The following is a 25,479-nucleotide window of genomic DNA, read 5'->3' as shown; positions in this document are numbered from 1 at the left end:
GGCAGTAAAAGCTATCGTCCTGAGAATCCCCATGGACACCACACTGGGCTTCAAGGGCAAAGAATGACAATCTTGTGTGGCAATATAATTGGGTTTAACGTGACCTTGCCTGATTCCTCTTTAGACCTAATTTATTTCACAAAATGAAGCCAGGAGATCAGCACAAAAAAAGCCCAGATCCCCATATGTCCAAGAAAGCAACTTCTGTTTCATCAAGTTCTGACGTAACTATTCTCAGAGTATGCAAGAAAAAAGAAAAAAAAATAGTCCTTGTAGTCCATCACTAATCAAAGCAACTTGTTAAAAAAGATCAAAGTATTAAGGTTGATGCTTGCATAAGGTTGATGTCTATGGATGGACAACGGACATTCCAGGCTGCCCTCCCCATCCTCTGGAGTAGAACAACATCTATTTTTATTTTTTATTTAGGAGGGCTGAATTGCACCTAGTCCTCCTCAGGTTACAAAGGTAGCCTGGAGTGGTTCAGCTCTTAAATCCTTCTCTCATATGCCTGTTGGCAAGTGACATAAATCCAGGCTGTAAAAAACACTTGGACAGAGATGAGTTGTGTGTTTAGAGCAGGGTTTTTTTTCTAGGTGGAAGGACAGTGAGAACAGAGTTGAAGTAATAAAGCACTTTGGAAAATGGCAGGAAGAGAGTGAGAATAAAACATCAATTCAGGTAAGTTCCTGACCTAGAAACTATATGGATGCTGGAAGCAAGAATGTAACAGAGAACTGCTAGGCAGAATCAAGTAGAAAAGAATGGTCCTGATTCTCATTTCAGTTACTGAAATCAACTTTCAACTTTGAGGAGAAGTTGGAGAAGTTTCACCCACCTGTTATGTGGGTGAAACTTCTCCTCAACTCCCACACCAGCTGGGGTTTGCCCCCCACAGTATGCTTCTTGTTCTTCCCCACAATGCACACCACAGGCCAAAGTCAGCGGGAACATATGGGGTGTAGTTTTTGTGGGAAGGTCAGAAACCTTCTGTTTGTCCAAGCATTGCACTAGGGATCAAGGGATGGGGATCCCTCATTATCTCTGTGACAACAATGTTCGTGTGAATTGAAACTGCTGATGACAGAAGACCAGTCTCTTCCACACAACAGATGGGGTTGTTGTGGTGTAAACTCTAAGTCCTGCTCTGATCTGGCCACAGCCAGCAGTTACCTATCCTTCACATTAGCATACAGCACTGAATCGATGTCATATCCCGACATATTCCACTGATTTGCCCTTTCTGGACACTTTGGCACACTTTCAAACTCCTCTGCACCCAGTGCACCCCTTGCACAACTGAGTCTTTAACCAGTGCCAAATTCACGTGAAGCTAGATGATTTCTGTAGTATTTTCACCCAAACTGAGTGAGACCCCGAGACAGGTGGGAGCTAGTCAAGGCTTTGTTGTGAAGTTCTTAAGTTCCAATTCCACATGATCTAGCTTGGGGAGAAGAACTGTTTTCTGCAGCTGTTTTCCCACTGGTCATTTATAAATGCAAGCTATGCTTATTGCACAACAGAAAATAAAGTTACAACAAGACATGGAGCTCAACATCTTTAAAACCCCCACTACCACTTATTTTTTCATTATTCCTCCCTCCATAAGACCCCCTGCTCTCTCCCCAAACAGCATCTTGAATGACACATACCCTGGATGAACCTCTGACAACCTCAGACAGCTGCTTGATAGCTTTGGTGCTAGTCGTGATGGTTTTATTAGTCTCCTGCTGGGTTGCGTGCCTGCAGAAGAGAAGAGATGATGGCAGTTGCAATTGAAATTAATTGCATAATGAGACACAAAAATTTATCAAGCTGCAGAGCAATTGAGACAACACAACACACAAAAACATGGAGCCACGGTAGGACTTTGTGAGTACCGGGTCTTGACCAGCAATGGCAGCCAGAAGGCTGCAGGAAATACTAGCAAGGAGCTGCCCGAAATGTTCTTCCTGTGATCAGCCAAGAGACAATGGCTGTGGACCTGCAAAGTCAGTAGGGGATGATAAGGTGAAAATAGGAGGTGGACAGGAAAGGAGGCCATCACAGCTGGTTGGTATTGCAACTAAAATTGTCCAAAGAAAGTTGTGTAGGTAAAAGAGATGGGACTGGGGAGTTACCTGATGGCTTGCCCAGGTAAATTTTATACTCAGAAGAGAAATCTGAAGAGACAGAAATTGAGCAGGACAAATTTACTTATTATGGTCATCTACCTACTAATGAGAGTATCTTCAGGAAAGCACCGTGAAGGTGCAGTGCTGCTTTAGGAGCACTGAAACAGGCAGACAAGAGCCAAACCAATCCCCTCTCCAGTCATGGTTGTCCCTCTCCTTTACATCCCAAATTCCAGTACAATTATTTCTTGTAAGTACTGGTTGCTGGCTTTGCTGTTCAGGACCACACAAAGTAGGGGGAAGAGACATAAATGCTGCCCAAAGGTATTTATTAGCTCAGTACAGTAATTCTCAAGCTTTATAAGGTCAACAGGGCATTTTCAGCCTCTAAGCTTCCCCAGGGAGCACGTCGTATCTTTTTAGTCAGAAAGGGGTGGTTTTCCGTAACGCTTCAGTCAAAGCCTCTAGAAAGACTCAAGAATGACCTGGAGAAAATTATCTCTTTTTTTCCTCCCTTAGAGGACACATTCGAGCCATGGTTGTACTGTCAGTTGTCAGTGCGCTTTTTTCAGGGTGGGCAGGATGTGAATTAAACGGAAGTTTTTTGATTAAAAAATATTAAGATATTACTATTTACGGCCCCTCTGTCCTGAAGACCCATGGCTTGAACTGGCTTTACAGCTCCTTCCTAATTCTCTGTCAGTACTGATGAAGACCAGCTCTTTCAAGACTTATGTCAAGTCTTTCAGCTCCTCCTTTGAGGAACAAGGCCAGCCCCTAAACAGTCTTTACCAACTGCAACCTTAACTACAAATAAATTGAGACCTCTCAACAAGCACTTCACCGACTGTTGTTTCCACCTGGTCAGGGAAGATGGACATAGGCATTCACGAACTGTGATAATCACCTCCATAGCAAAGTTTGACAGGTTTGTTTTCCACTTAACTAAGATCTCTGTGCAGAGAGCTCAGGCCGGAAAGCTCCCTAGGATAAAAGTACATTTAATTTTATGTATTGTACCTATCGGGTATACAAGCGAAAGCTTAGCATACCATGAAGATCACATCTCTCAGGTGCAGAACAGTAACTCAGATGTATGTTAAGGGTCGGACAGGTACACAGAAACCATGGACTCCTTCGGCACCATATAGGAAATAATCTCATATGAGGTCAAGACTGGATCCAATAACTCATCATTCTCAGCTCTCCTTCGATAAATTAAGATGCCGTATCTGTATTAATTTATCAAATTGCACTTCATTTATTTATGATCCCAGGACCCACTGCACCAGCTGACTAATTGCATCACTTTTAACTTGAGATGGAAGAGGTAATATCTACCACAGACAGGTATTTCACACTGTCATTGCAAGAGAGGAAGCTGGGAATTGAATCTTGTCTCACATCACCTACTTGAGGAGTACACAGTTAGCTCCATCCCGAATCTTTTAATCAAGTAAATCTTGCCACCAAGTGTATGCATTCCATAAATAGCAGTTTCAAACCCGAGACTTCTACAACTAATTTGTCTTAATGTAATGCAAGATGCTGGAGATGACGTCCAGTCATTTTGCAGACCTCATTAAATTATCTGCCCACAGAACGAGTCAGGGATTTAGATACCAGCAATTCCCCATCCCCAAAGCAAAATGGCTTGTTAGGCTCATGCATCTGATCCTTCCCAATCTCTAAAGTTAAATAAAGTCTCCTTCATTTGCATTCTAATGTAAATTTTATGTTAGATATCTTATGTAATAAATCCATGCCTTGCACAAACTTTGCACTGAACTGCTGCAAAATAACTAGGAGCGGGAGTACAGAAAATAAAATTTCTGCCTTTCACTTCTTCATTCAAAATGCACTTTAACCAACATGCTGGTGCTTGATTTTGGCACTTCCCACTATGTTGTCAGCACAATGAACTTCTAACTCTTCGTCCTCAGAGATATGCTCAGGAATCAGACAATGATTATACTTAATTTACATTAAACGCTACTAAGATCTTCATTAAAAAAGAGACATCGAAACTCCACTCCCTGTAGCATTTATTTTAATATGTAACGGTAACAAGTTATGTCATTATTATTGTTATTATTTTTCTTTATATTTCTCTCCCCATGGAAGTGTGGAAGTTAATTAAAGGGGTGTCTCTGATGAATAAAATTTCCTTCTGAAAAAGTCCTCCACACAACAGTAAGTTACATACTCAGTCTGTGGAGATACTGAGTACCTAAAATATAAACACTGTAAAAGACTTATCTGTCTACAGCACTACTCTGAAAATAAGCACCCCTAGAGTAAAAACAAAAAGGGCATCTCTTAGGAAGAATCACATCTCCCGCTGTGCATTTCTGTGTGCACAAAGATTGCAAAGACAATGCACTCAATAGGACAAGAGATGCCACACTGCTGCCCGAGAGATTCCTATGGCTGCTATTTGCTTTACCAGAGAAGTTCAGACCACCAAATCCATAAACCGCAGCACGCAGCTGCTTATAGTTTGTTCTCTGAACGATCTTATCTCTAATTTATTTATCTAGTTTTAAAATGAGCGTAGCAAAGAGCCAGATGCTACAACGGCTGCCTCCTTTCTCCGCAGGGACAGAATGAAGGAGCTTAACTACTGTTTGCACTATTTCTTTGAGACACTTGATGAATGACCAAGTCAAGAAAAAATAATCAGACCCCAAATGCAACAGCAAAGACCAACAAGGAAAAGGCATCTCCACCTCACCCTATCTGCTGCCATTCACAATAATCCCAAAGAACTTTGTTTTCTAGTTCCAGCAGGAGAAAGGCATTTTCATTTGTAATACAGGATATGGCTTACTTCGCTTTCACCTGATCCCTAATATAAGAACAACAAGCTTTCCACCTACAGATCAAAGGTATCTTTACTGGCTTAAACTTCATTAGATTTAGTAACCCCTTTGGCACAGCACAACTGCATAGCAATGGAGTAGTTGTATGCATTTAAGAGCTGGGTGGTCAAGCAGGTTTGGCTACAGTTAAGTCAGGCAGCTCAGCATAACTTAAACCATATACTTGTCTTTTGCACAGCCGCTGTAATGCTTACTGCAGTTTTCTTGTACAAAAAGAGGTAAAATTATAGTATGTGAAGCGGAGCACTGAGGTGCATGATCTGTGCCTTAAGTAGAAATAGGTTGTGTATCAGCATTCATATAAATTCCACTGTTGCTGGAAACATAAATACATAGGGCAGAATCACAGAATCATCTAAGTTGGAAAGGACGTTGAAGATCCTCCAGTCCAACCATTGACCTCACCCTGACCGTTCCCAACTCCCCCAGATCCCTCAGCGCTGGCTCAGCCTGACTCTTCAACCCCTCCAGGGATCCCGGGGACTCCCCCCTGCCCTGGGCAGCCCATTCTAACGCCCAACAGCCCCTTCTGCACAGAAATCCTTCCTCAGAGCCAGCCTGACCCTGCCCTGGGCAGCTTGAGGCCATTCCCTCGGGGCCTGGCGCTGGCTCCTTGGCTCCAGAGACTCATCCCCCCTCTCTGCCCCCTCCTGGCAGGGAGTTGCAGAGGGCCAGGAGGTCTCCCCTCAGCGTCCCCTCATCGAGTATGCATAAGGGAATTGTTCGCACCGTAAGCACTTTATCCAATCTCTTCCCTGTCTGTGAGATGGATTTTTTGAAGGACTGATAGCTGTGGGAGCTGACAACAGGCCTCAGCAAACTATAAACACCTGAATATAAAACTTTATGCATTGCTCACAGGAACAGCCATGGAGAAGCAAGGGGTACTTAGTCCCTGAGGCTCCTATTCCCCTTTCTCCACCTAATCAAGATGCTTAACTTCAGAGCAAAGCCAACGGAGGTCCTTTATGGTCTGTGGAGAGGGGCACCTCTAAAGGCACTGCAGAGGAACCCACCCTTCGGTGGTAGCCCACCACTTCGGGTGTCTCCCACCCAGCCAGGAGGATCCTACAGCAGAGCTAAGGGTGTTTCCAGAAACCGATGATCCAGGCTGATGTGTTGAACAGCTGTATTAGCAAACACTTATCTATAGGATGGAAACTCATGCTACATTAGACTGCTATAACTTACTTCCCATAGACAGCCCCACACCTCATCCCCTAGGGCTGCTGGCTCTGCTTCCGCACGATGAACGCAGTGGGCATCTCTCATTTATAAGTATTTATTGCAGATGTAAACAAAGTAGAAAGATGTGCTAAGAGGAAAGGTTGTTTCACCAAGCCCTAAAGTATCTTTACTGTACCGTTACAGTTCCAGAGGAAAGGCTAAATCTACTTGTTCCAGCTTCAGACTGAAACTTGCAACTCTTTTTTTTTTTTCCCTTTCTTCTTTAGGACCTGATTGTGCATGCTGAGGAATCATTTACAACAGAGCAAAATAGGAGCTCTAATTCTGACCTGTCAGCGAACCCCTTTGCATAGGTGTAAATCATCCAGCAGAGTAAAAGTCAGGAGAAAAATGGACTGCTGCTTCCAAGTTTCAAGCCACACAATATTCTATAATAAAAGCATCATAGATTTCCAATTTGCCTGTCACTTGAAAGTATTAGGAGATGTGGCGCTCTTTTTCTTTAGGGAGCTTAGGGGATGGGCTGTGGTGGTGTGGGAAGAGAAGGGAAGGTATTTCAAATCCACCTGGCATGGGTGCTGTTCCACCTCTAGGGACTAACAGGGCTAGAGATGAGCAGCTACATCGTTCAGCGGTCCTGGATCAGAACATATGAACTGTAGTCAGATAGCAGTGCTCACAGATTTCATCACAGAAATGCAAACCTTGGCAAAAATTTCCATGGTAGATTCAATATCTATCAGGCACTTTTTTTCTTTTTTTTGCATTGCGTCTTAAAAATAAGTAATAAAAACCTAAGAAACAGTTATTACTAAAATAAGGAGAACGCTTAGTCCCCTACAGAATTTGACCAGCCATTGCAAGCAGCTGGTTACCCATTGACCTGATACCAGAAATTCAGGTTTGTGTTTTTCAACTAAATTATCTCCAGGACAGTAGATAAGACCCCCTCTTAACCCCGCATCACCTACAGATTAGTTCAGCATCGCCTCAGCCTCCATCTGTCAAGTCATTACTGACAGCTCAGAGCACTCAAAACAGGACCCCACGGGAAGCAGCTTAACAATGTCACTGCCATTAGTCACCTCTCAAGTTATTTTTCCTTCTCCCACCCAAACTATTCCCAAGTTTTAATTTGACAAGTTTCACTTTATTTCCTAATAAAAGAGCCCCTTGGATCCTTTGTAAATGCCTTGCTAGCACTGAGCTATATTACACCTCCCTCTCTCATTATCCAGTAAGCCTCTTAGCTTATCAGAGACAGAAATTGTTTTAATTCACCGTAATTTCATTTTGATGAACCTTGGTGCTTACTGATTATGATAGTCTTTTTTTTCCTCCCCCTCTAGGTGCTGATAAACTGCTCATTTCTTTTTAACGATTCTTGCAATTTAGGTTGTACAGAAGTAGACCAACTTCTTGCACTGGATTTCTGCAAAAAGCAAGCAGGTCCCTCCCTTTCCAGCCCGAGGACCTCAGCTGCCCTCCGTGAGCTCTTAATATTTGCCAATGTTTCCGGTATTGCCCTGATAATCCTTTTAGCGCCCTAAGATAAATGGCATCAAACCGTGACTATTCTGATTGCTTTGCTTGTGCTTTCTAATTCTGTCGCGCCTTTCGAATTTCTGCATTAACAAGTGGACCAAGGCTTAACATCTGTCACAGAAAGGTTACCAGGACGTATCCCTGCAGCAATTCTCCGTGGCACAGCCCAAAGCAACAATACCAGAAAGCATCTAAGTGACATACAATGTACATATAGTTGTTACCACGCCTTTCTTCCAGTAGTTTACTGCAGCTCTTTGCTGAAGCTTGGATCGGAGATGTCTCCAGGTTTTTCAGAAGCATTAGGCCCACCTAAAGCTCAGGGTTGCTGCATTTAGGACTCTTAGCAGGAGTTGATGGAGACAGTCAATTTGCAGGGTGAGACAGGGAGAACTACACACTTTGAGTCCTACATGTAATCCACAAATACAGAAAACATTTCATGTACTGCAAAAGGGTGTTAGAAACTGTCCCCCTTCCCCGAAATGTGCAGAGAGATGGATGTTGTCTCATGGTTTTAACCTCTAAATCTTTTTGGAAACACTATGAATGTGGACTTCAATACATGCGGACTTCCCCTTATAACCTGTCTGTTGTAGAACACAGGCTGGAAGCTACAGACACAAAATGCAGTAAATAATATACAAAATCCCAAGGACTTCATGCGAATAAAAAAAAAATGACTGACATTATCTGCTGAAATACTTTTTTCCCCATAATTTATACTCCTGTAGAAATCAGCTCCTGCATTTCAGTGTAGAATCAGAAACTAAGTTTCCCTATTTATTCCCTAACAGAATAAATAACGGAAATGGAGTTTTCCTATTCCCTATTTAGGAATTTCTGAGACATAAAACGCTCTGTGGCAAGAGTTTACTGAGTGTGGGGCTGAGCCAGCGACTCTGTCCTGGTCTGAGTGAATGGCAGGGAGTTTTTGGTGGCAGGGGAGGAGGCTACAGGCGTGGCCCCCTGTGAAAGTCACTGCAGGAGATGGCAGTCCTACTTATTGTATTCTAACATTCACCCCAGTAGCTACATGCCCCTGCCTAGCCATCAGTCCTCCACAGCTTTAGGGTCACAGGTGGTGTTCACACTACATCAGGTTTTCTGTCATTGCTGGATGTTTGGGTTTTTTTTTTAATAATATGACACGCTGTCATGTTACCAATGATATGGCAATACATCCCCTTCACGGTAGGCACCAGTCCCAACCAGTGAAGCAATCTGGATAGACCTGATGAGTGAGTGCGGGGGCACGAGTGTGCAAGAATGTGTCCTACACACACACACGTAGGAAAGAGGGAGAAATGAACAGAGGATAAATTGCACTCCAGATTAATTTAGCCTATTATCCTCCCCACACTTGTTCTCTTGGTTTTAGTATTTAATGTGCATTTAATACTCAGTATGGCACTGTGAAAAGGAAAGATGAAAGGCACTTTACTGATGTGAATGCGTGATCGATGGCTTTAGCTCTCCTTGAGAAACTACACTGAAACCATCATTAATAAAAGAGCCAGCGCTTTGCACCTTGGCATATGAAAAGTTTTGGTGAACAGAGATGTAGATTTATTGAAGCTTTATTCTGATTTCAAAAGTTGCTTTTGCTGTTTCATGCATTTTCTTGCCACCAAATTTTTTGGTGGCAAGAACATCCAGAGCAAACATCTGCAAAAAGGGGATAAATCACACAAATTTCTGAGACATAGGCATTTTCACCCCAGCAAATACATACTTCATTTAAAACAAAAGCCAACTTCACTTAAAGCCAGGCAATTTTATTGAAAAATGAATCCATTTCATTCAAACAACTGTGAGGTGTTTAGTTATTTTGTGAAGCGAGAAAAAAAAAAAAGGCAAACAAACAGCTCAAGACACATTTCAGGTTGTTGTTGTTTGTGTACTTCTACTTAGGGGTATTAAAGCAGAAATGTTCCTATGTGTATACTTAAATTAAGTGATGTGCCTAAACCCAGTTCCTCAATCGGGATCGAAGTGAGAAAGAAAAGGCATTAGGAGCGACTGTACCACTGAAATTGTCAATGTGTAGCAAACAGGCTGTCTTTACAAACCTATGAAAAATGTCTACCCTTGGACTAGCAAGAAATCTAAAAAGGCAGTGACCAACCAATTCTTGCACTCTAAAGTGAAAACCAGGTGGTTTATCATCTCTGAGAAGCTCCGCTTTAAGAATCAAGAGTCAAACACCCAAGAAGCATTGCAGAAGGGCCCAAACACAAAGGCTTCACGTTCAACCATGGCAGGAATCGGGTGCTACGGGTCTCAGAAGGAAGCAGCAAATGAAACACATCTGATGAAGTCACACTGACACACCCCCCACCCCATCCCAGGATGACAAATCAAGGACATGTCACAATAAAGCTCATAGAGCAGAGAGAGGAAGGTTTGATATATGTTGATTTTCTTAACAGGTAATGTGAAGACACTATTTCAAAAGAACAGCACTGAAAGGCAGTGAGACATCAGGTTTGTTAGAAATTCACCTTATAGGCACTGAAGAAAGCCTTCATAAGTATCATACTGATGTTAGTAAACGTTGCACCGTAAATATCAATTAGTTAAGCTGTCTGGACAAAGAAAATTGACTGGCATTTACGACAGATGTTGCAGACAGATGCATAATCCACTAACAGTGAAGTACCATGCAAAGGAAACAAGCATTTAGCAAATTTCTGATCTATTTGAATTTAATGCAGTACTGTCATTGGCAGAGGCACTGGCATAGCTTTTGGCTTCCAAGATAGATGTCCACGTATCCCACAGCCTGCGTTTCTCTTGACATCTCTTTCTTTTCCACCTGGAAATTCCATTCAGATAAGACATGACAATTTTGGGTTTGGTCATGTGGGATTTCAATACATCTTCCCAAACAAGCCTACTTCAAACATGGCTGATCTGTAGAGTCCATGTGCAGTGAGACCATATCCTTCTAACTAGATAAGCATCTTCTGGACTTCTCATGTATCACACAGTACACAAGCAGAACTTTCTGTCCCTCCATCTCACCTTCCTGGTCTCAATCATCACTCCTACATGTCCTACAGAAAAGGAACTGAAGTTTCTGTTCATTTCCACACACCCAACAACACGCACTCCACCAAAACAAGACACCACCCTCATGTTATCCAACTCCTAAATCAAAAAACCAACTGAACATCAAGAGTTTATGACTCTACTTCCACTATTTATTCATCTCTCTAAATTCCTATGCCTTATCACAAATCCATGTATTGCCAAAACATAACCCCAACCCCATCCCCTGAGCTAGGACCTATCTCCTGCCTTACTGCATGGCCACTCACACCCTTCACCTGCACAACTCCAGCAACCAAGACCAAGGGATCAGAACTCCTCACTCGGGTCCTCAATATCTCCTCTGATACAGGATGCCTAAACCACCTCTTCACCCACCTAAAATTCATCCCATTTTTTACACATGCTCTGAGCCAGAAGCATAGCTCCGAACCTCCCTGATACAATGATACTGGGATCAGAATGGGAAGCTGCAAACATTACCTTCACAGCTCCTTCCCAAGGCAGTGTTTTGCCAATTATCAGGCCTAGCATAAAGGACTCAGCCAGCATAAAGATGAACCAATAACCAAATTGTATTTGATACAAAAGGGTCAGTCCATGGGTGAGCGCTGGGGGTACAAACAAGTCAGTCAGGTTATACAGAATCAACATCAATGCCACTGACCCCAACAACGACACCACACAACCAACAATGGGTGGGATAACCAGTGAAATGCAGTCTCCCATAGAAGGGACGGGAGACAACCAGGTCAACCAGCCAAACACATCAGACCAAGGAAGCCACACACTGAATCCCTACACAGCCCACGTTTACAAAAGCCAGACCTGAGTGGAGCCCAGTCCCAGGGAGGCGGGAGGTCCTTCCCCAACAGGGAACTCTGCACAGGACATCCCCCTCACACACAGACACTGCCCCTCCTGCCAAGGGTATCCCAGATGTTACCCCTCAGTGGACACCTGACCTTGGGTTACTCACTGCGGGACCCCTGGGGCTCACTGACCCAATGGCTCTGTCTGCAAGGCCGCCCCACCCTGGAGGGAAGCCTAAAGGGAAACTCACCCCCCTTTGGGAAGGGCTGTGGGAATCACCCACATGTCAACCTTAATGTGGGGCTTGGGGTTGAAACCCTGGCATTTCAGGCAGTAGCTCCTCAGTATGACATCTGTCTGCTTCACGTACCATGGACTGGGAACCTCTGCCCTAACTAAAGGCATTTTTGCTGATACTGGCTATGTTTTACCTTTGTGACCAGCTCCATCAACTCCCCAGCAAGAACAAAGGCAGTAGCCTTAAGTGCTGCACAACGTGGTCTTGTTTTCACCCTCTCCTCCTGCTCCTGTCCTAGAAGGGATTTGGTAGTACAGTGGTAAGCAGACAGGGAAGCCAGCTGGAGGAAAGAGTCTTTTTAAAGTACAAAGTGAAGCGTAGAAGTTGAAGTTGGTAACAGTGCTGGCGCTTTCTGAACACATTCCCTTGAGGCATTTATGCCAAGATCTATTTTTTCTTGTTTTTTTTTTTTTTTTTTTTTAAGCAAGAGAGAGGATAAAAGAAAAAACTAAAAATAATACAGGGCAGAAAACAGCTTTAAAATATGTTTGCTTGAGAGAAGGATTTTTTGTTGTGGCTTTATTTGTTTTCATATTGCACTTCGTTCTCAAAAAGCACGGAGATGACTAAAAGGAATTGTGCTGGGAAGAGAAATGGATCTCAGCAGCCTACTTACCACCTATTGCTCTATCCCATATACTTCATATACCTCTTTACATCTGACATCTCTTCAGCTTTCTGAACATAAGGGCAAGCTGTGAAGTGCAAGAGAAATTAATATATTTATCCTGCACGGAGTGCAATACACTCAAAATGTAGTTCTTGATCTCTAAATACTTTTCTTCCTATTTCCTTCATTGTCTTTTCCATTCAACTTACGTTTCGCTCTGCCTTGCATTGCCTTTCTAGCAACATTTTAATTTAGCAGGCAGAAAGATGTCTCTGTCTCTTTTTAGGAATGATTAAGTTTCAGAAAAAGAGACAAAATCTTAAAAGAAATGCTACTGGTGAAGCTTCTCTGCTCATCAGCCCCACATTTCATCAATTTAAAGATCCTTCAGACTCTGAGATGACAATAACGTGTAATTCCCAATGTACCACAAGTCGCTCCTCCCCACCACCCTCCAGCTGATTTCAGATCATAAAGCAGCCTAGCAGTTAGATTACAAAAACACGAGGCGTTTTATTGGCCAATAAAACACCCGCAAGAGCAGCCATGTGAATGAAGACACCCCCGCCCCCCTTTTGTGGGGCAATAAATTTTGCACTAGCACCCAAAAGGCATCGCTATTACAGGAATTTTGCAAATCACCATCCACGGTCCATGACAGAGAGTCTTTGGCTGTGGCCAGCAGGACGTGTACCTCCAGAGGGAGAGCAACAATTAAAATGCGCTGCCGGTGGTCCAAAAAATTAAACGTCAAAGAGATACTTCTCTAGTAAGAATGGGCTACAAATATTTAATAGAAGGATACACAAACAGAATGAAAGATTTGAGGAAGTTCATTATAAATCAAGAGGCTCTGAGGTTTGTTTCAGGTAAGGCAAGACTATCTTCTTCTGCTGGCAGAAAGCAATGGACCAAGCATATAATGAACTCAGATGCAGCAACTCTCTGTTTACAGTGAGGGACAATGGAAATATCCAATTGTTCCAATCCATTAAAATGTGAAACTGTAAGTCCCGTTATCAGAAACCTCTGCTGCTGATAGCAAATTTGTTCTCTAGGGAGAAAATGGATTCAGCTTAAGAACTGTTGTTAAGAGTCCAATGCAGGTACTTGAAAGAAGAAAATTACCTGATGAAAGATCAATAACATTTCTCCTCTCCCTGAATCGAGGCTTATGTGAAGAATAAAATAATCCAGGGACTGATTCTCTGCTGCCTTGCTTCAGTGCAAGCTATTGTAAATGTAACTAAGCTAGGAAATTATATATTTACGATCATGTTTTGAAAAATCACATTGCATTTGTGCAGGTGGGGACACAAAAGTAAAAGAAAACAGAGGAAGTCGCACTAAGTGCACCGTAAAAGCAGACAAATCAGCCCAAACATGTTTTCGTTCAGTCTTAGTGCTTAAAAACAGACTTTCATACAAAATGGTAAGTGCGTCAGGTTTATGCAAGAGCTGCCAAAAGGTTGAGCACATGGATCCAGCTGACAAGTTACTGAAACGAATACAGCAGCAATATCCATTAAAGGCCCAACGCACCACAGGAGAGGTGTTACTGGAGCATGTGACTGACCTTTCCTTTTAAAATAAAAGGATCTTACATCAAAACAGTGTCAGACTGAAATGCAAGAAGCTAAGGAGAGACATCCTAAATAGAATTTCCCCCCCCCCCTTTTTTTTTTTTTCCCAAATGGACAGAAGAGTTTGTTCAGCTGAAAACTGACTTCTGGAGTACAATGAATATCTGGAGAACTTCAGGGACACGAGACCTTGAGTAAATGATGCTGGCTTTGCTTATAAGGAGCAGAAAAAATATTTTTCCCTCCTACGTGTTTTCCAGCTAACTCAAATCTATCAGGTGCTCTGTGGTACAACCAGGAGGCACATACCAACTCCAAACTCCTGGACAGCTTTTGAGTTATCTGAATTAATAATCCCATAGTTGTTTAAATAAAACTATTAAAATTAAAGGGTGAGGATAATCCATTAGATTAGGAAATAGACTCTCCCATGCTGAAAAGAAACACATCTCCTGTCCTTGTACCTTTAATCCTGGATTTGCTGCCAGACAGTACTGCCACATTCATTAAGCCTCTTGACTTTTGGGGGACCCGGCACCTCTGATATACTGGTTTCTAGACCATTTTGATGTTATCCCAAATGGGACTCATTATCATCTGGTGTTAAATCTTTAACTGTCATCAAATCAACCAGTTATCCCAAACTAGTTCTTGGGTCTATTTTTAGGACTCTTTCCAACTGAACAATACACCAATGCTAGATGAGATCCAGTTTCATAACTACTAATGTATGTGACATCAAATCACCTATCATCCAGGACTGTGTCACCCTGTAGGTACCAAAATACTTAGTGTGGCTCTCTACCAACTTAAAGAACTGTAGGAACTTACTGCCTGTTCCTTGCACAGGTTTAAAAATACCTGCTCGGTTGAGACAGGCAGATCTTAAAGCTCTCCAGGCTGATGGGTTGCTGCACAGAGAACCCCCAAAAACAGTTTAGCTGCTGCCAGCCCACAAATCATAACATGTCTTCTGGCTGGAGCATTCACCTGGGTCTCTTCCCCCCACCCCAAAGCTGTTGAGAAGATGTGAAGGTAAGCCAGCGGAATGCGTGAAGTCAGCATGAATAAATGATGAGACATTAATGAACTCTGGTTTCCTTAATTAAGATCTGTGTCACGAAACAAGGCCCCCAGCAACCTGCTCAGGGTTGGCGTTGCCCTTGAGCAGGGGCTTAGACCAGATGACATCCAGAAGAACATTCCAACCAACACTGTCTTGTGACTTGAGCTCTGCTCAGCTCACCGCACTGATGCTTTTCCCAGAAGTTTACTCTTCTCTCAATTGCTTCAGTCTGAGGGGAATTTCCAGCCTCTGAGGGCTGTCTTTGGTCCGCCAAAAGAGTTTATCAAGATGTTTGGAAACCCCTGAAGCAATCATGCAATTTTGAAAAAATAAATAAATAAAAATAACTGCTTCCTGATTATCTACTTTCCCATATTAATGACAAAAAGGAAAATTAAATCAAGTGATTGCTACATGGGTCAGATAAGAGAATTGGATATTTTTACTCGCACTCGCCAAACACAAATATTCCGCCACACATTTCATCCCATTAGCCTAACATTAGATGGATATGTTGTGGTTGTAGGTTCCTCTAAGCAACTGCCTCAGACCATGGTCTTATGACTTGTTAGATCAAGTGCTCTGCTAGACCTGAGTCTTTGTGCCCACCTTACAGTCTTGCACTAAAGGTAGCCTCCTGGGCACAGCTGCAGCCATTCACAACCTGGCATGTTACGGTGACTTTGCTGTCACAGGCAATCTCAACTTCAGTTCAGCAAGATTTTGGAAAACTTTCCACCCTCCATGAGATATAATTTTTATGCTGTAGAGGTGCCTCATAATCTGTGCTCCTACTTGTCACCCAGATGGGTCCTTATCATCTGCTTCCCATCCATCTGCATACACGGTGCAGCATCATGTCGTATCTCCTCTTCCTCTTCTCTCCAGCAAAGAGGACACTTTCTCTTTGGTGGTTGCCGAATAGAGCACTTAGCCAACAGCTCGGAGGAGCCTCATGCAACCAGTGTCATGTCACTCTCAGTATGATGGTTGGATGTGCCTCTCTGACACATCTCCTCTGTCACAGTGTCAGGATCTCATTTTTAGTTCTAAAACACTTTCCCCTAACAAACAGACTTAAAGAAAGGGATTCTTTTACTATCTCTTACAGAAGATAAAAGATTTCTATCAGTGAGGGATCTTATCTGCCCTAAAAACTCCCATAAGAGGAAATTGCTGAATCAGATGTATTTGATTACTCCCTATCAATATCTTACATTAACGTACTAAATTAATGCCACTTTGGAAGTGTGCTTTATTTTGATTATTTTGCAGGCTGAAAGGTGTCAGAACAATCTACAAAGAAAGGTCTTTGGGACTGCGTCCCCGAGAACAGAAAATAAAACCAGCTATCCACAGCAGCAGCTTTTGAGCAATGTTACAAAATCAACTTGCCAAATGTCTGGATGTATAGCAGGGAACCTGATGGGGAAGGAGATTTCAGTCTCAGCTTCTCAACCAGTCATTATGTCATTTTAGGGCCTTTTTTCTTAATGGAGAGAAAAACATTGCAAAACTGTTCCTCTTCCCTTGCTGTCCCTGGATAGCTGCCTTTTTAACACCATCAGTGTTGGCATGATACGTCTCCAGTTGAAAAACAGTAAGCAAAATTCCTTGAAAAGAAAAAGACCAATTAATCTACCAGTCAAATTGCCTACTCTCTCTCTAACGGACCAAAATAGCATCAATCTTTAAAACAGACAATACAGTAATTTATCAACTCCCCTTTTAATACCAAAGACAGCATGTCTTCCTTCAATTCCACTTGGCGCACAATTCCAGATCCATTACCTGGTACAGCAAGTTGAAACTTGCCCAAAATTTCATCTGCTAATCTACACCTGCCATTCCTCACCATTAGGCTTTAGTCCAAGCTGTTTAGACATCAAGAAACAGTCACACAGTCCTAAGGGAAGTCCATCATTTTATTATTAAATCAGACTGAAATATCACATGATGTTTATTTTTAAGTCAAAACAACTCCTTTGCTATTCCCCAAGTAGCCTGGTACTGCCCAGAACAGTAAATTAGAGATTATAGATAATTTGCTAGAGTTTAGGCAACACTCTCTGTTAAGGACAGCCCAACAGCTCGGTAAGAGTTGCTGTGGAGTCTTGAGAAAATCTGTTTGCAGATGGGATAGTTGGGGTAAATTCAACATATTTCAGCTCATTGTTAAAAACTCAGAGCATCTTAGTGTCCCTCTGAAAACACAGAGGTGTTGAGTAATAATAATAACAAATTAATATAAAACTGTGGGTTCAGGTGAAATCACTGACCATAGCAAAACCTCTTTCACAGAAGTTGGCTTCTTCCATGTTCCCTACTCAGCAAAATCAAGCTCTCACGTTATAGAAAATTCCTTACTTGCAGGGCAAGATGAAGTTTAACACTGTGATTGTACCAACTGATACAAGTATTCCTTCAGACGTTGATTGGAGAAACAAAAAAGATTTTTAAAAAGCATGAGGGAATAACCTTACAAAAGAGATGTTTTCGTATCCTGCACTTTCTGCAGGTCTCTATGCAAAGATCAAAAAACTCAGGTCACCGAAAGCTGCTACCTTCCAGCCACACATCCAACCATTTTACATCAGATGCCCCTTTCTACACTATTTTTGTTTTCTATTTCATAACCGATTTCAAGGACAAGCTTTCCTCCACGCTGATAGCACTGGCCAGGCACGCACTGCTCCCACAGAGAGGAAGGCGTTTGTTTTTCCTTTTAAAATACTCTTTTTAAAAATGCATTAATGAGCCAGGTTGCTTCTGGATTATCATTTTGTCTTCTTCTCTGACTCAGTTCCTCACTCTGTTACACAGAGAACTTATTTCTGCTTCTGTTCTCTTATTCTGTGTACCTTGTGTATTGGGACTGGAGATTCTTGGGAGCATCACCCAGTACAGCAAAATGATGCTCTCATTTGGGCTCTCACTGCAATACAAATACTAGCAAACAATATCGAAATCTCATTTCAGGACTAAGATGTAATTGGGTCTGAACTTACCTCCGGTCTTACACTGACGTTATTCCATTAGCCTTAATGGAATTACTCTCGATTTGCACCGGTGTCTTGAATTGAGCTTTTGCTTTTCAGGATTTATATTTTTTGTTTTCCTACCATTAAAACAAGAAGCCAGCCAAAGTCATTTCCAAGTAATTTTTTTCCCCAATAAAATCAGGCATTATTTTAGTTTATCTGTGTGACCTCCACTTGCTCTTGTACATCAGACATCTAATTATTCACGGCTCCTGCAGGACGCCGCATTCCATTATCTTCTATTTATAATCCAACATGTCTGAGAACAAAAGGGGATAGTGTTGTCCAGTATCTGCCTTTCTGGCCTTGTTACAAGTTTTCTTACTCGCTTCCAGGTGCTCTCTGCATATAACCTCTCCTTTAACCTCCTGAAATTTCTATTCTACCTTTTATTCCCACCAACCACTTTGTGGCTAGTAAAAGGAAGATTCAGAGAGACACCGCAGAAAATTTGTGGCTTAGCAGAAACATAAAGAGACATTTTACATCATCCAGTTTAGTTCAGTCCAGGTGGGAAACCATAACTGGTCATCTGATGGATCATTAGAAAGCAAGAGGTAGGAGATGGGTTTCCAGTTCAGTCCACTAGTGAAAACCATTTTCTAATCCACACTCTATAATAAATACTGAATTATTTACTTCCTGACAATGTAGTGGAGGATTAATTTTGTAAATTGAAAAGAAGAGGGAAGGATAAAATAAAGGACTGAACATGCCTGGATACAGTCACCAAATGGGAATAATCCAACAAGATACAGGCAACTCTGTGTCATGGAAGCGTCTATTTCTCTTGGTTGACTAAAGAGTATTTATGTGTGACCAGCTCAGTGAACACCTCTGCTGAAATGTGCGAATCCCTCCCAGTGGGAGGGGAGACCTGCTCACCTCCAGCATCTGCCCATCTTGGCAGGCTTGGAGCATTCCCTTCTGTTCTGCAAACATCTCCTTGGAAAAAAGAGTTCAAAAGCATTTCAGGTACCTGCTCAACCTCTCTTCCATTTCACAAGTTGAGTCCAATGTAGCATACCAAGCCTTGTTAGCTAGTTTCCCTGGTTAAGCCCTCAAGACTATTTTTTAATTGCATTTTTTTCTTTTAATTTTTCTGGTGTTAACTTCTTATCACCTCTTCTTATCACTTCTCTTCCTGCTAGATCTAAGAGCTTGTTAGATGCCACTCTTTTTCCCCCTTGAAGGTGCTTGTACTCTGTAATCAAGTCACTTCTCAGTCTCTTTTCTGATATAGTAAACAGATTGTGCTACAAGGCTTACTGAGAAACACCTTTGTTTTTGGCTTTGTTTTTGTTTTCTAGATCTCAACTATTTCTCGTGTTTCCTTTGGATCTTTTTTTTTTTTTTTTTTTTTTTAGCTTTGCCACAACCCTTTAAAATTGTGAATAATGAAAATACTCTGCTCCATCCCAGTGCACAATTCCTTAATTATACAGAGAGACAAAAAGAATCATCTTCACTCTCCAAACTCACTCTTTAAATGTTCATACACCTGTGAGTGACATCTCTGGGAATTCCTGCCATGTCCCTTGACCCACTTTAGGTCACTGCTTTGCAATATATATCCCTGTTTTATAAGCACGCTTCATATTGCTTTCTCTTAGCAATAACTTTGTGTTTGGCTGTACGGAAATAGGGTGTTAGAAAGGGCTCAGCCTAACTCCATGTACAGCTCCTCCAGCCTCCTCAGTAGCTTCACCAATCTTTGGGCCAGCTCCAAATTTTAGTAGAAACATTTTTACAGGCATTTAGTGCTGACAAGTGAAATCACTTATTAGGATCAGGCCTGATAGCAAACACAGAGAAAACCCATTAGAAATGCTCAGTTTTGATTCCTGTTAACTTTGCAGAGAGCTGTCACAGTCCTTATCCTGCCTTTCAAACTCAGTAGACCGTGGAGGAAAACTCCTCTTGGGTGTGTGTCTGTATGGGTACTAGGAGAGAATAGGCAGAGAGATTTGGGAAATACAGATGATGTTTTTAGGTGAACAGGGAGCATTTAGTTCTTCATGAGTGAGACCTGGACATTTATCATTCTCCCTCGAGTCCCCTCTTCCATGAAAGGGGAAGCTGGTTGTATAAGCCAGAGGAGACAGAGTATATGCCAGCCAGATCCCAACTAGGCAATGTATGGCGGCAATGCCTCCCGTGTGATCTACATATAACCAGATGGACCCTTGATAAGACCCCCACCCAGCCTCCCAGTGTTGTCCATCAATGAAGTTCATCTGGGCTTCCCAGAGGTACTTAATGAGGGAAAGATGTGATGTTTGAAGGGGAAAAGAGACACAGAGGAAGCTCTTTAGCTGGCAGACTTCAGCACACATAAGCAGTCACATACCTGCCAGAAGGGAAAGAAAGAGTGCAAAGCTTTCCTAGCTGTTCTCTGAAAGAGAAAACCCTCAATTCATCCAAATTAAAAAAAAAAAAAAAAAAAAAACAACAAACCCCAACAAACCAAAACCAAACCAAAACAAAAAAACCACAACACACAAAAAACCCCAAACCAAACCAACTCAAACCAAACCAAACAACCAAAAAGCCAACCCATCGACTTTCCTGAATTTCAGCCCTGAAAAATATAATTACTTACAAATCACTCACTTATTATTACACTTATGAACAAGTACCATGAAATTCAGTTAAAAGATAATTCTCCCGAAATGTATGAGGAATACACCAGGACACTGTGCTTGTATGAGCCATACTGGATCGCTGATGCACAAGGCACCAGAAGGATCAAATGCCCTCACAGCCCCTAAATGACTCTCCCTGGGTGTGTGAGTGGTTGAACATCCTCCACGAGTGCTCAGCTTCACAGAAATCATCTTCTGCCTCCAACGGTGTCAGGGACTTGACCCCTCGGTAGCACGTCTTTACCTGCAGCAGGCAGGGAGGAACATATGGCACTTTGTCCCCTCCACACATGAGTATCACTCCTCGTACTAATGAGATAAGTGGAAGTGTCTGCTATCAGCAGCAACAGGACATGAGAAAACAACACGTTTCATTATGCACAACACACTGTTAAAAAGTGCTGTTATTATGGACCACCAGCCCAACCCACAGATGCAGCTTAATTAAAGGAATTTAAGAGTCTTAAATAACATCACTAAAACCCGTAGGTATTAAAATCCATTTTCAGAACAACAAGGGGTAAAAATTCTATTAATTCCCTGTTTCTTGCTAAATGTTTCTGAGCTCAGCTTCCTATTAGCTGACAGCATCGATCCTTGCCAACTTTGCTATGCTTCTTCATCAACCTCAGCCTAAATTGGAGTGACCTGCCAAAAAAAAAAAAAAAAAACAAACAGAAAAAAAAAACCACAAAAAACCCCAAACAAACAACAAAAAAACCCCCAACCCTTCACTGTGTGTGTTTCCCTGGATTTTGCAAGGACAGGGAGAGCTTTTCCTCATTCTGCCTACTGAAAGTATTTGTTTTCAGGGCTGCTGTGTTGCTGAGGCAATCCTGTTTCTTTCGATAGAACATGCACAAAGACCTGTTCCTCAAGTGTAGTAAAACGAGAGAAAAACCCAACGCTAAACCAGCTATCGGTTTCTTTTCAAGCTGCCTCTCTGGCAAGCTCTGCGGCCCAAAGCCTCCCTTCTGTCTGAGTACTTCCACGGCCACCCCTCCACTTGCTTTTCTTTTGCATTCTGAAGGGTGAGAGCTTTTATCATCTGCATAATGGAGCTTAACCGTTCCTTCTGGTTAGCCTGAAGAAAAGGCAGCCTGCATACCCGTCAGCTTTGGGAAAGGGAGGTTATCCCTGAGCAGTTGCACTTATGGGGGCCAGCCAGCAGATTTCTAAATACTTTGGAAAATAAAGAGTATAATGCCTGAAACCTTTGCTGAGTTTTTGTTGCTGCAAGTACCGACTGCAGAAATAAAGGTGCTGCTAACTCGGGGGTAAAGTGTAATTCCACTTCTCATTGACTTCACATTTCTGAGTTGTCTTTTTTTTTTTTTTTCTTTTTTAATATTCTCCCTTATGCAAGACCTTGAGTATTTATTTTGACAGCTTACATTATTCAGCAAGCAATTAAACTTTCAAATGTATTGTGTTCTCATAGCTTAAAATAGCATTGGCAACATCAGTAGGGTTTCTCAATCCCCCACAGAATGAAGATAAAGAACATCTCTGTTGGATTTTTTTTTTTTTTGCAGGTTGCTTTTTTTAATCAAATACAGTATTTTAGAGTCTTTATGTTTAGACATCCTTATACAAACCAAGTAAATACTACCCATGGAATTTCCCCCCAAAGTTAAAATGTCAGCAGGTAAACAGAATGTGATATAGGATAATGGAAGGAAACAGGAGGAGCCTGATGAACAAAGGAGATGAACTGACTGTACAATTTCATCTTGTTCAAGGCCCTATCTCTGCCCTGCACACTCTTTTTGTGGTGGTGAGAGAGAGAAAAGTATCTCCAGGACTCCAGTTAAAAGATAAAATTAAACTAATAGTGTTCATGCTAAAAAGCTGTGTGGTGAACTGCAACAATGGAAAAAATAAAAAAAAAAATAAAAAAAAAATTCTCCTCTGCCAGTTTTGACCCCAGCAAGGGACAAAGGAGACACAGAGCAGTGATGTCTCTAGCCACCATGACTGGTTGGAACTGAGGGCAGAACAGAGCCCTGAAGCCCTTCGGAATGGTCCCCAACCGACCCCATGGAATCTCTGTTCCTTTTGAGAACACAAGGGAAAATTTCAGCTACCAAAGCCAAAAGCTTGCAGTTCTTCCACGTTTCCAAATAGAACCCCAATACTGCTCTCCTTGTTTCACCACCTCCCGAAACCGCCACGTTTTCCTAGCTGCAAAATGAGCTCTTGTGTCATCTGCTCTTCCTTTGACGCTGGCAATCACCACCCACATAAGTGCCACCTCTGCTCACTGCTGGAGCTGGGTGTGCAGATGCACATTAGTGCTAATGTTAGTGACCTGCTAATCCGCAGAGAGAGCCTTTAGCCAGCAATTTTCTGCTCAATTCGAGGACAATGTTAAGGTTACTAATTTGCTTCCCCCATCAGATGGTGCTTAAAGACAGCTAGGACAGCTTTTAGACATTCCTGCTAGCTCTTAAAAGAGATGGAAAGGATCAGGGCAAGTCCTATACCAGAAGTTTTGGTTTTGTTTTCAGGAGGAAGGGAAGGGAAGGGAAGGGAAGGGAAGGGAAGGGAAGGGAAGGGAAGGGAAGGGAAGGGAAGGGAAGGGAAGGGAAGGGAAGGGAAGGGAAGGGAAGGGAAGGGAAGGGAAGGGAAGGGAAGGGAAGGGAAGGGAAGGGAAGGGAAGGGAAGGGAAGGGAAGGGAAGGGAAGGGAAGGGAAGGGAAGGGAAGGGAAGGGAAGGGAAGGGAAGGGAAGGGAAGGGAAGGGAAGGGCTGCATGAGATTCACATGATGACATCGTGTGGTTACTATTATTTCTTCCACAACTGCATATCCCAGTGACGTTAGACTGAGGGACTCATACCTGGCAGTGCACTGTAACTGGTTATTATGCTTGTCACCACTCTCTGTAAACATACCTTATCTGTCTCTGCTCAATAGAGCAAGGATTAGCTGTTATTTTTTCCCTCTGCTATTTAACATGAGACAATCTCCTGTCCTCCCTCAGATAATCTATGCCCCCCAGTAACTTATTGTCCTACTCCCTCTCTTGGCTTCAACCACGTATTTCCAGAGAAGAGATGCACACAATACTTCAGCTGACATGCTTACAGCTTTAAAATATTAAACCTGCCTTAGATTTCCCATCCTATAAGTTAGATTTCATATGAAGGATGTATTTGCAGAGGTTTCCCAAAGGGATCTCCTCCAGCCACAGCAGCACTGCAATACAGTCCCACCCAGAAAACACAACAGCCCCAAACACTTGCAGAAAAAGGAGTTTTTTTCCTCCTAGAATACTCTGGACAATTTCTCTCTTTTCCCAAGGTAACAAGTAGCAATTTGTTGTAGTTGTGATGGTCTGACAACATATGTAAGACAATATTTTTAGGGAGAGGTAATATCTTTTATCAAAACAAGTGGTAGAGCTGGAAGAAGCTTTAAGCCTACAAGACAAGCCTTGTACATCTGAAGAAAGCTCATCTATTTTTCCAACTCTAACAGTCTAATAAAAGATGTTAACTCTAAGTACAAGCCCAAAGAAAGCAACATGAGCTCTTTAATACTCAGCCTGATCTAGACCAGGTCCCGCTGAACAGCACAGTACTGAAATATTCACCTTTACAAGGCAAAGCCTAGGCTTGGACTGCTACCACAATCCTCCTCCTCCTCATTTTATGCCCCCACATGCTCAGCACAAAGTACTACTTTTCTGACTTGCTTTGCAAATCCAGCATTAAGGCTGCTAATGCACACAGCATCGCAATTATTCTCTTCCTTTCTGTTAATACAAGAAAACGAATTTAAAAAGAAAAGCCACCTCTAATTTGAGAATCTGCAGAGGAAGCTCATTTGCAAACCTGGCAGGTCCCACTCACCGCCCTCTCCCCTGTTCAGTCCGTGCAGGAGAGTGGCAAGGCAAGGAGCATGGACGTCAACACAACCCAGTCATGCATGAGGGGCGAGAAGAGGCACAGCATGCTGAGGACCTCAAACATGGTCTCTGAATGAGAGCTGACTTCATAAAACCTTGGCATTTCAGAAAAGCCACGAAATTTATGCCCATGAGATCTCACAACCTTCAAGGAAGTGGGACATGGTGAGACACGGTGGATGAGGGAGCATGGAGATGGCTAGTTGCTCAGGCAAGCATGGTTGGTGGCTTTAGCCCTGTTGATTTTTCTTTGACGCATTCACCACTCTGAACATGTTAAATCTTCAGTGGCTGGACCCTCATCATCCCCTCTCAAATCAAATAAACTTTACTTCATCAAGAGCTCCATTCAGCCCACGGGTGTAACTCAACATTTATATGGCTGGAGCTGGCATTTGTCAATCTGTGATTTCAGTAAGAAAAATTTCTTCATGGAAAAAGCCACAGTGATTGGGTTACAGACTTGTCCCTCTTCCCTTCTCTTCAGAGATCAATGCCTTCCTATTTGTCTTTTGCCAATACACACCAGGGCTCTCAGTCCGGCATCCCATTAGCTCACACTTTGCTTTCAAGTAGCCCCTGGAGAGGAAGAGCCTTCCCCTCCCATATCCCTCAAAGATTGAATTATGGAGGTCAGTCGTCACAAACCCATTTGCATCCAAAAGGGATTGATCACCACCTGGACTGTCCTCAGACGAGTAATGAGCCGCAATCATTAGTCCAATGTAT

At 42.5% G+C, this 25,479-nt stretch overlaps 1 protein-coding gene across 14 annotated transcripts in view; it reads right to left on the bottom strand.

The window, feature by feature from the left end:
* The window catches only part of TSNARE1 (t-SNARE domain containing 1), a 533,649-nt gene that overhangs the window by 296,148 nt on the left and 212,022 nt on the right, over positions 1 to 25,479 (bottom strand). For all 14 annotated transcript variants that reach the window (XM_074898355.1, XM_074898350.1, XM_074898344.1 and 11 more), the window contains one exon: positions 1,653 to 1,743. In XM_074898355.1, the coding sequence (XP_074754456.1) occupies positions 1,653 to 1,743 (91 nt within the window). The remainder of the gene's footprint in view (positions 1 to 1,652; positions 1,744 to 25,479) is intronic.

The sequence above is a fragment of the Athene noctua genome, chromosome 2 (assembly GCF_965140245.1).
Source record: "Athene noctua chromosome 2, bAthNoc1.hap1.1, whole genome shotgun sequence".
NCBI lineage: Eukaryota > Metazoa > Chordata > Aves > Strigiformes > Strigidae > Athene > Athene noctua.
The sequence above is the reverse complement of the archived record's forward strand: the minus strand, read 5'-3'. Positions and strand labels throughout refer to the sequence as shown.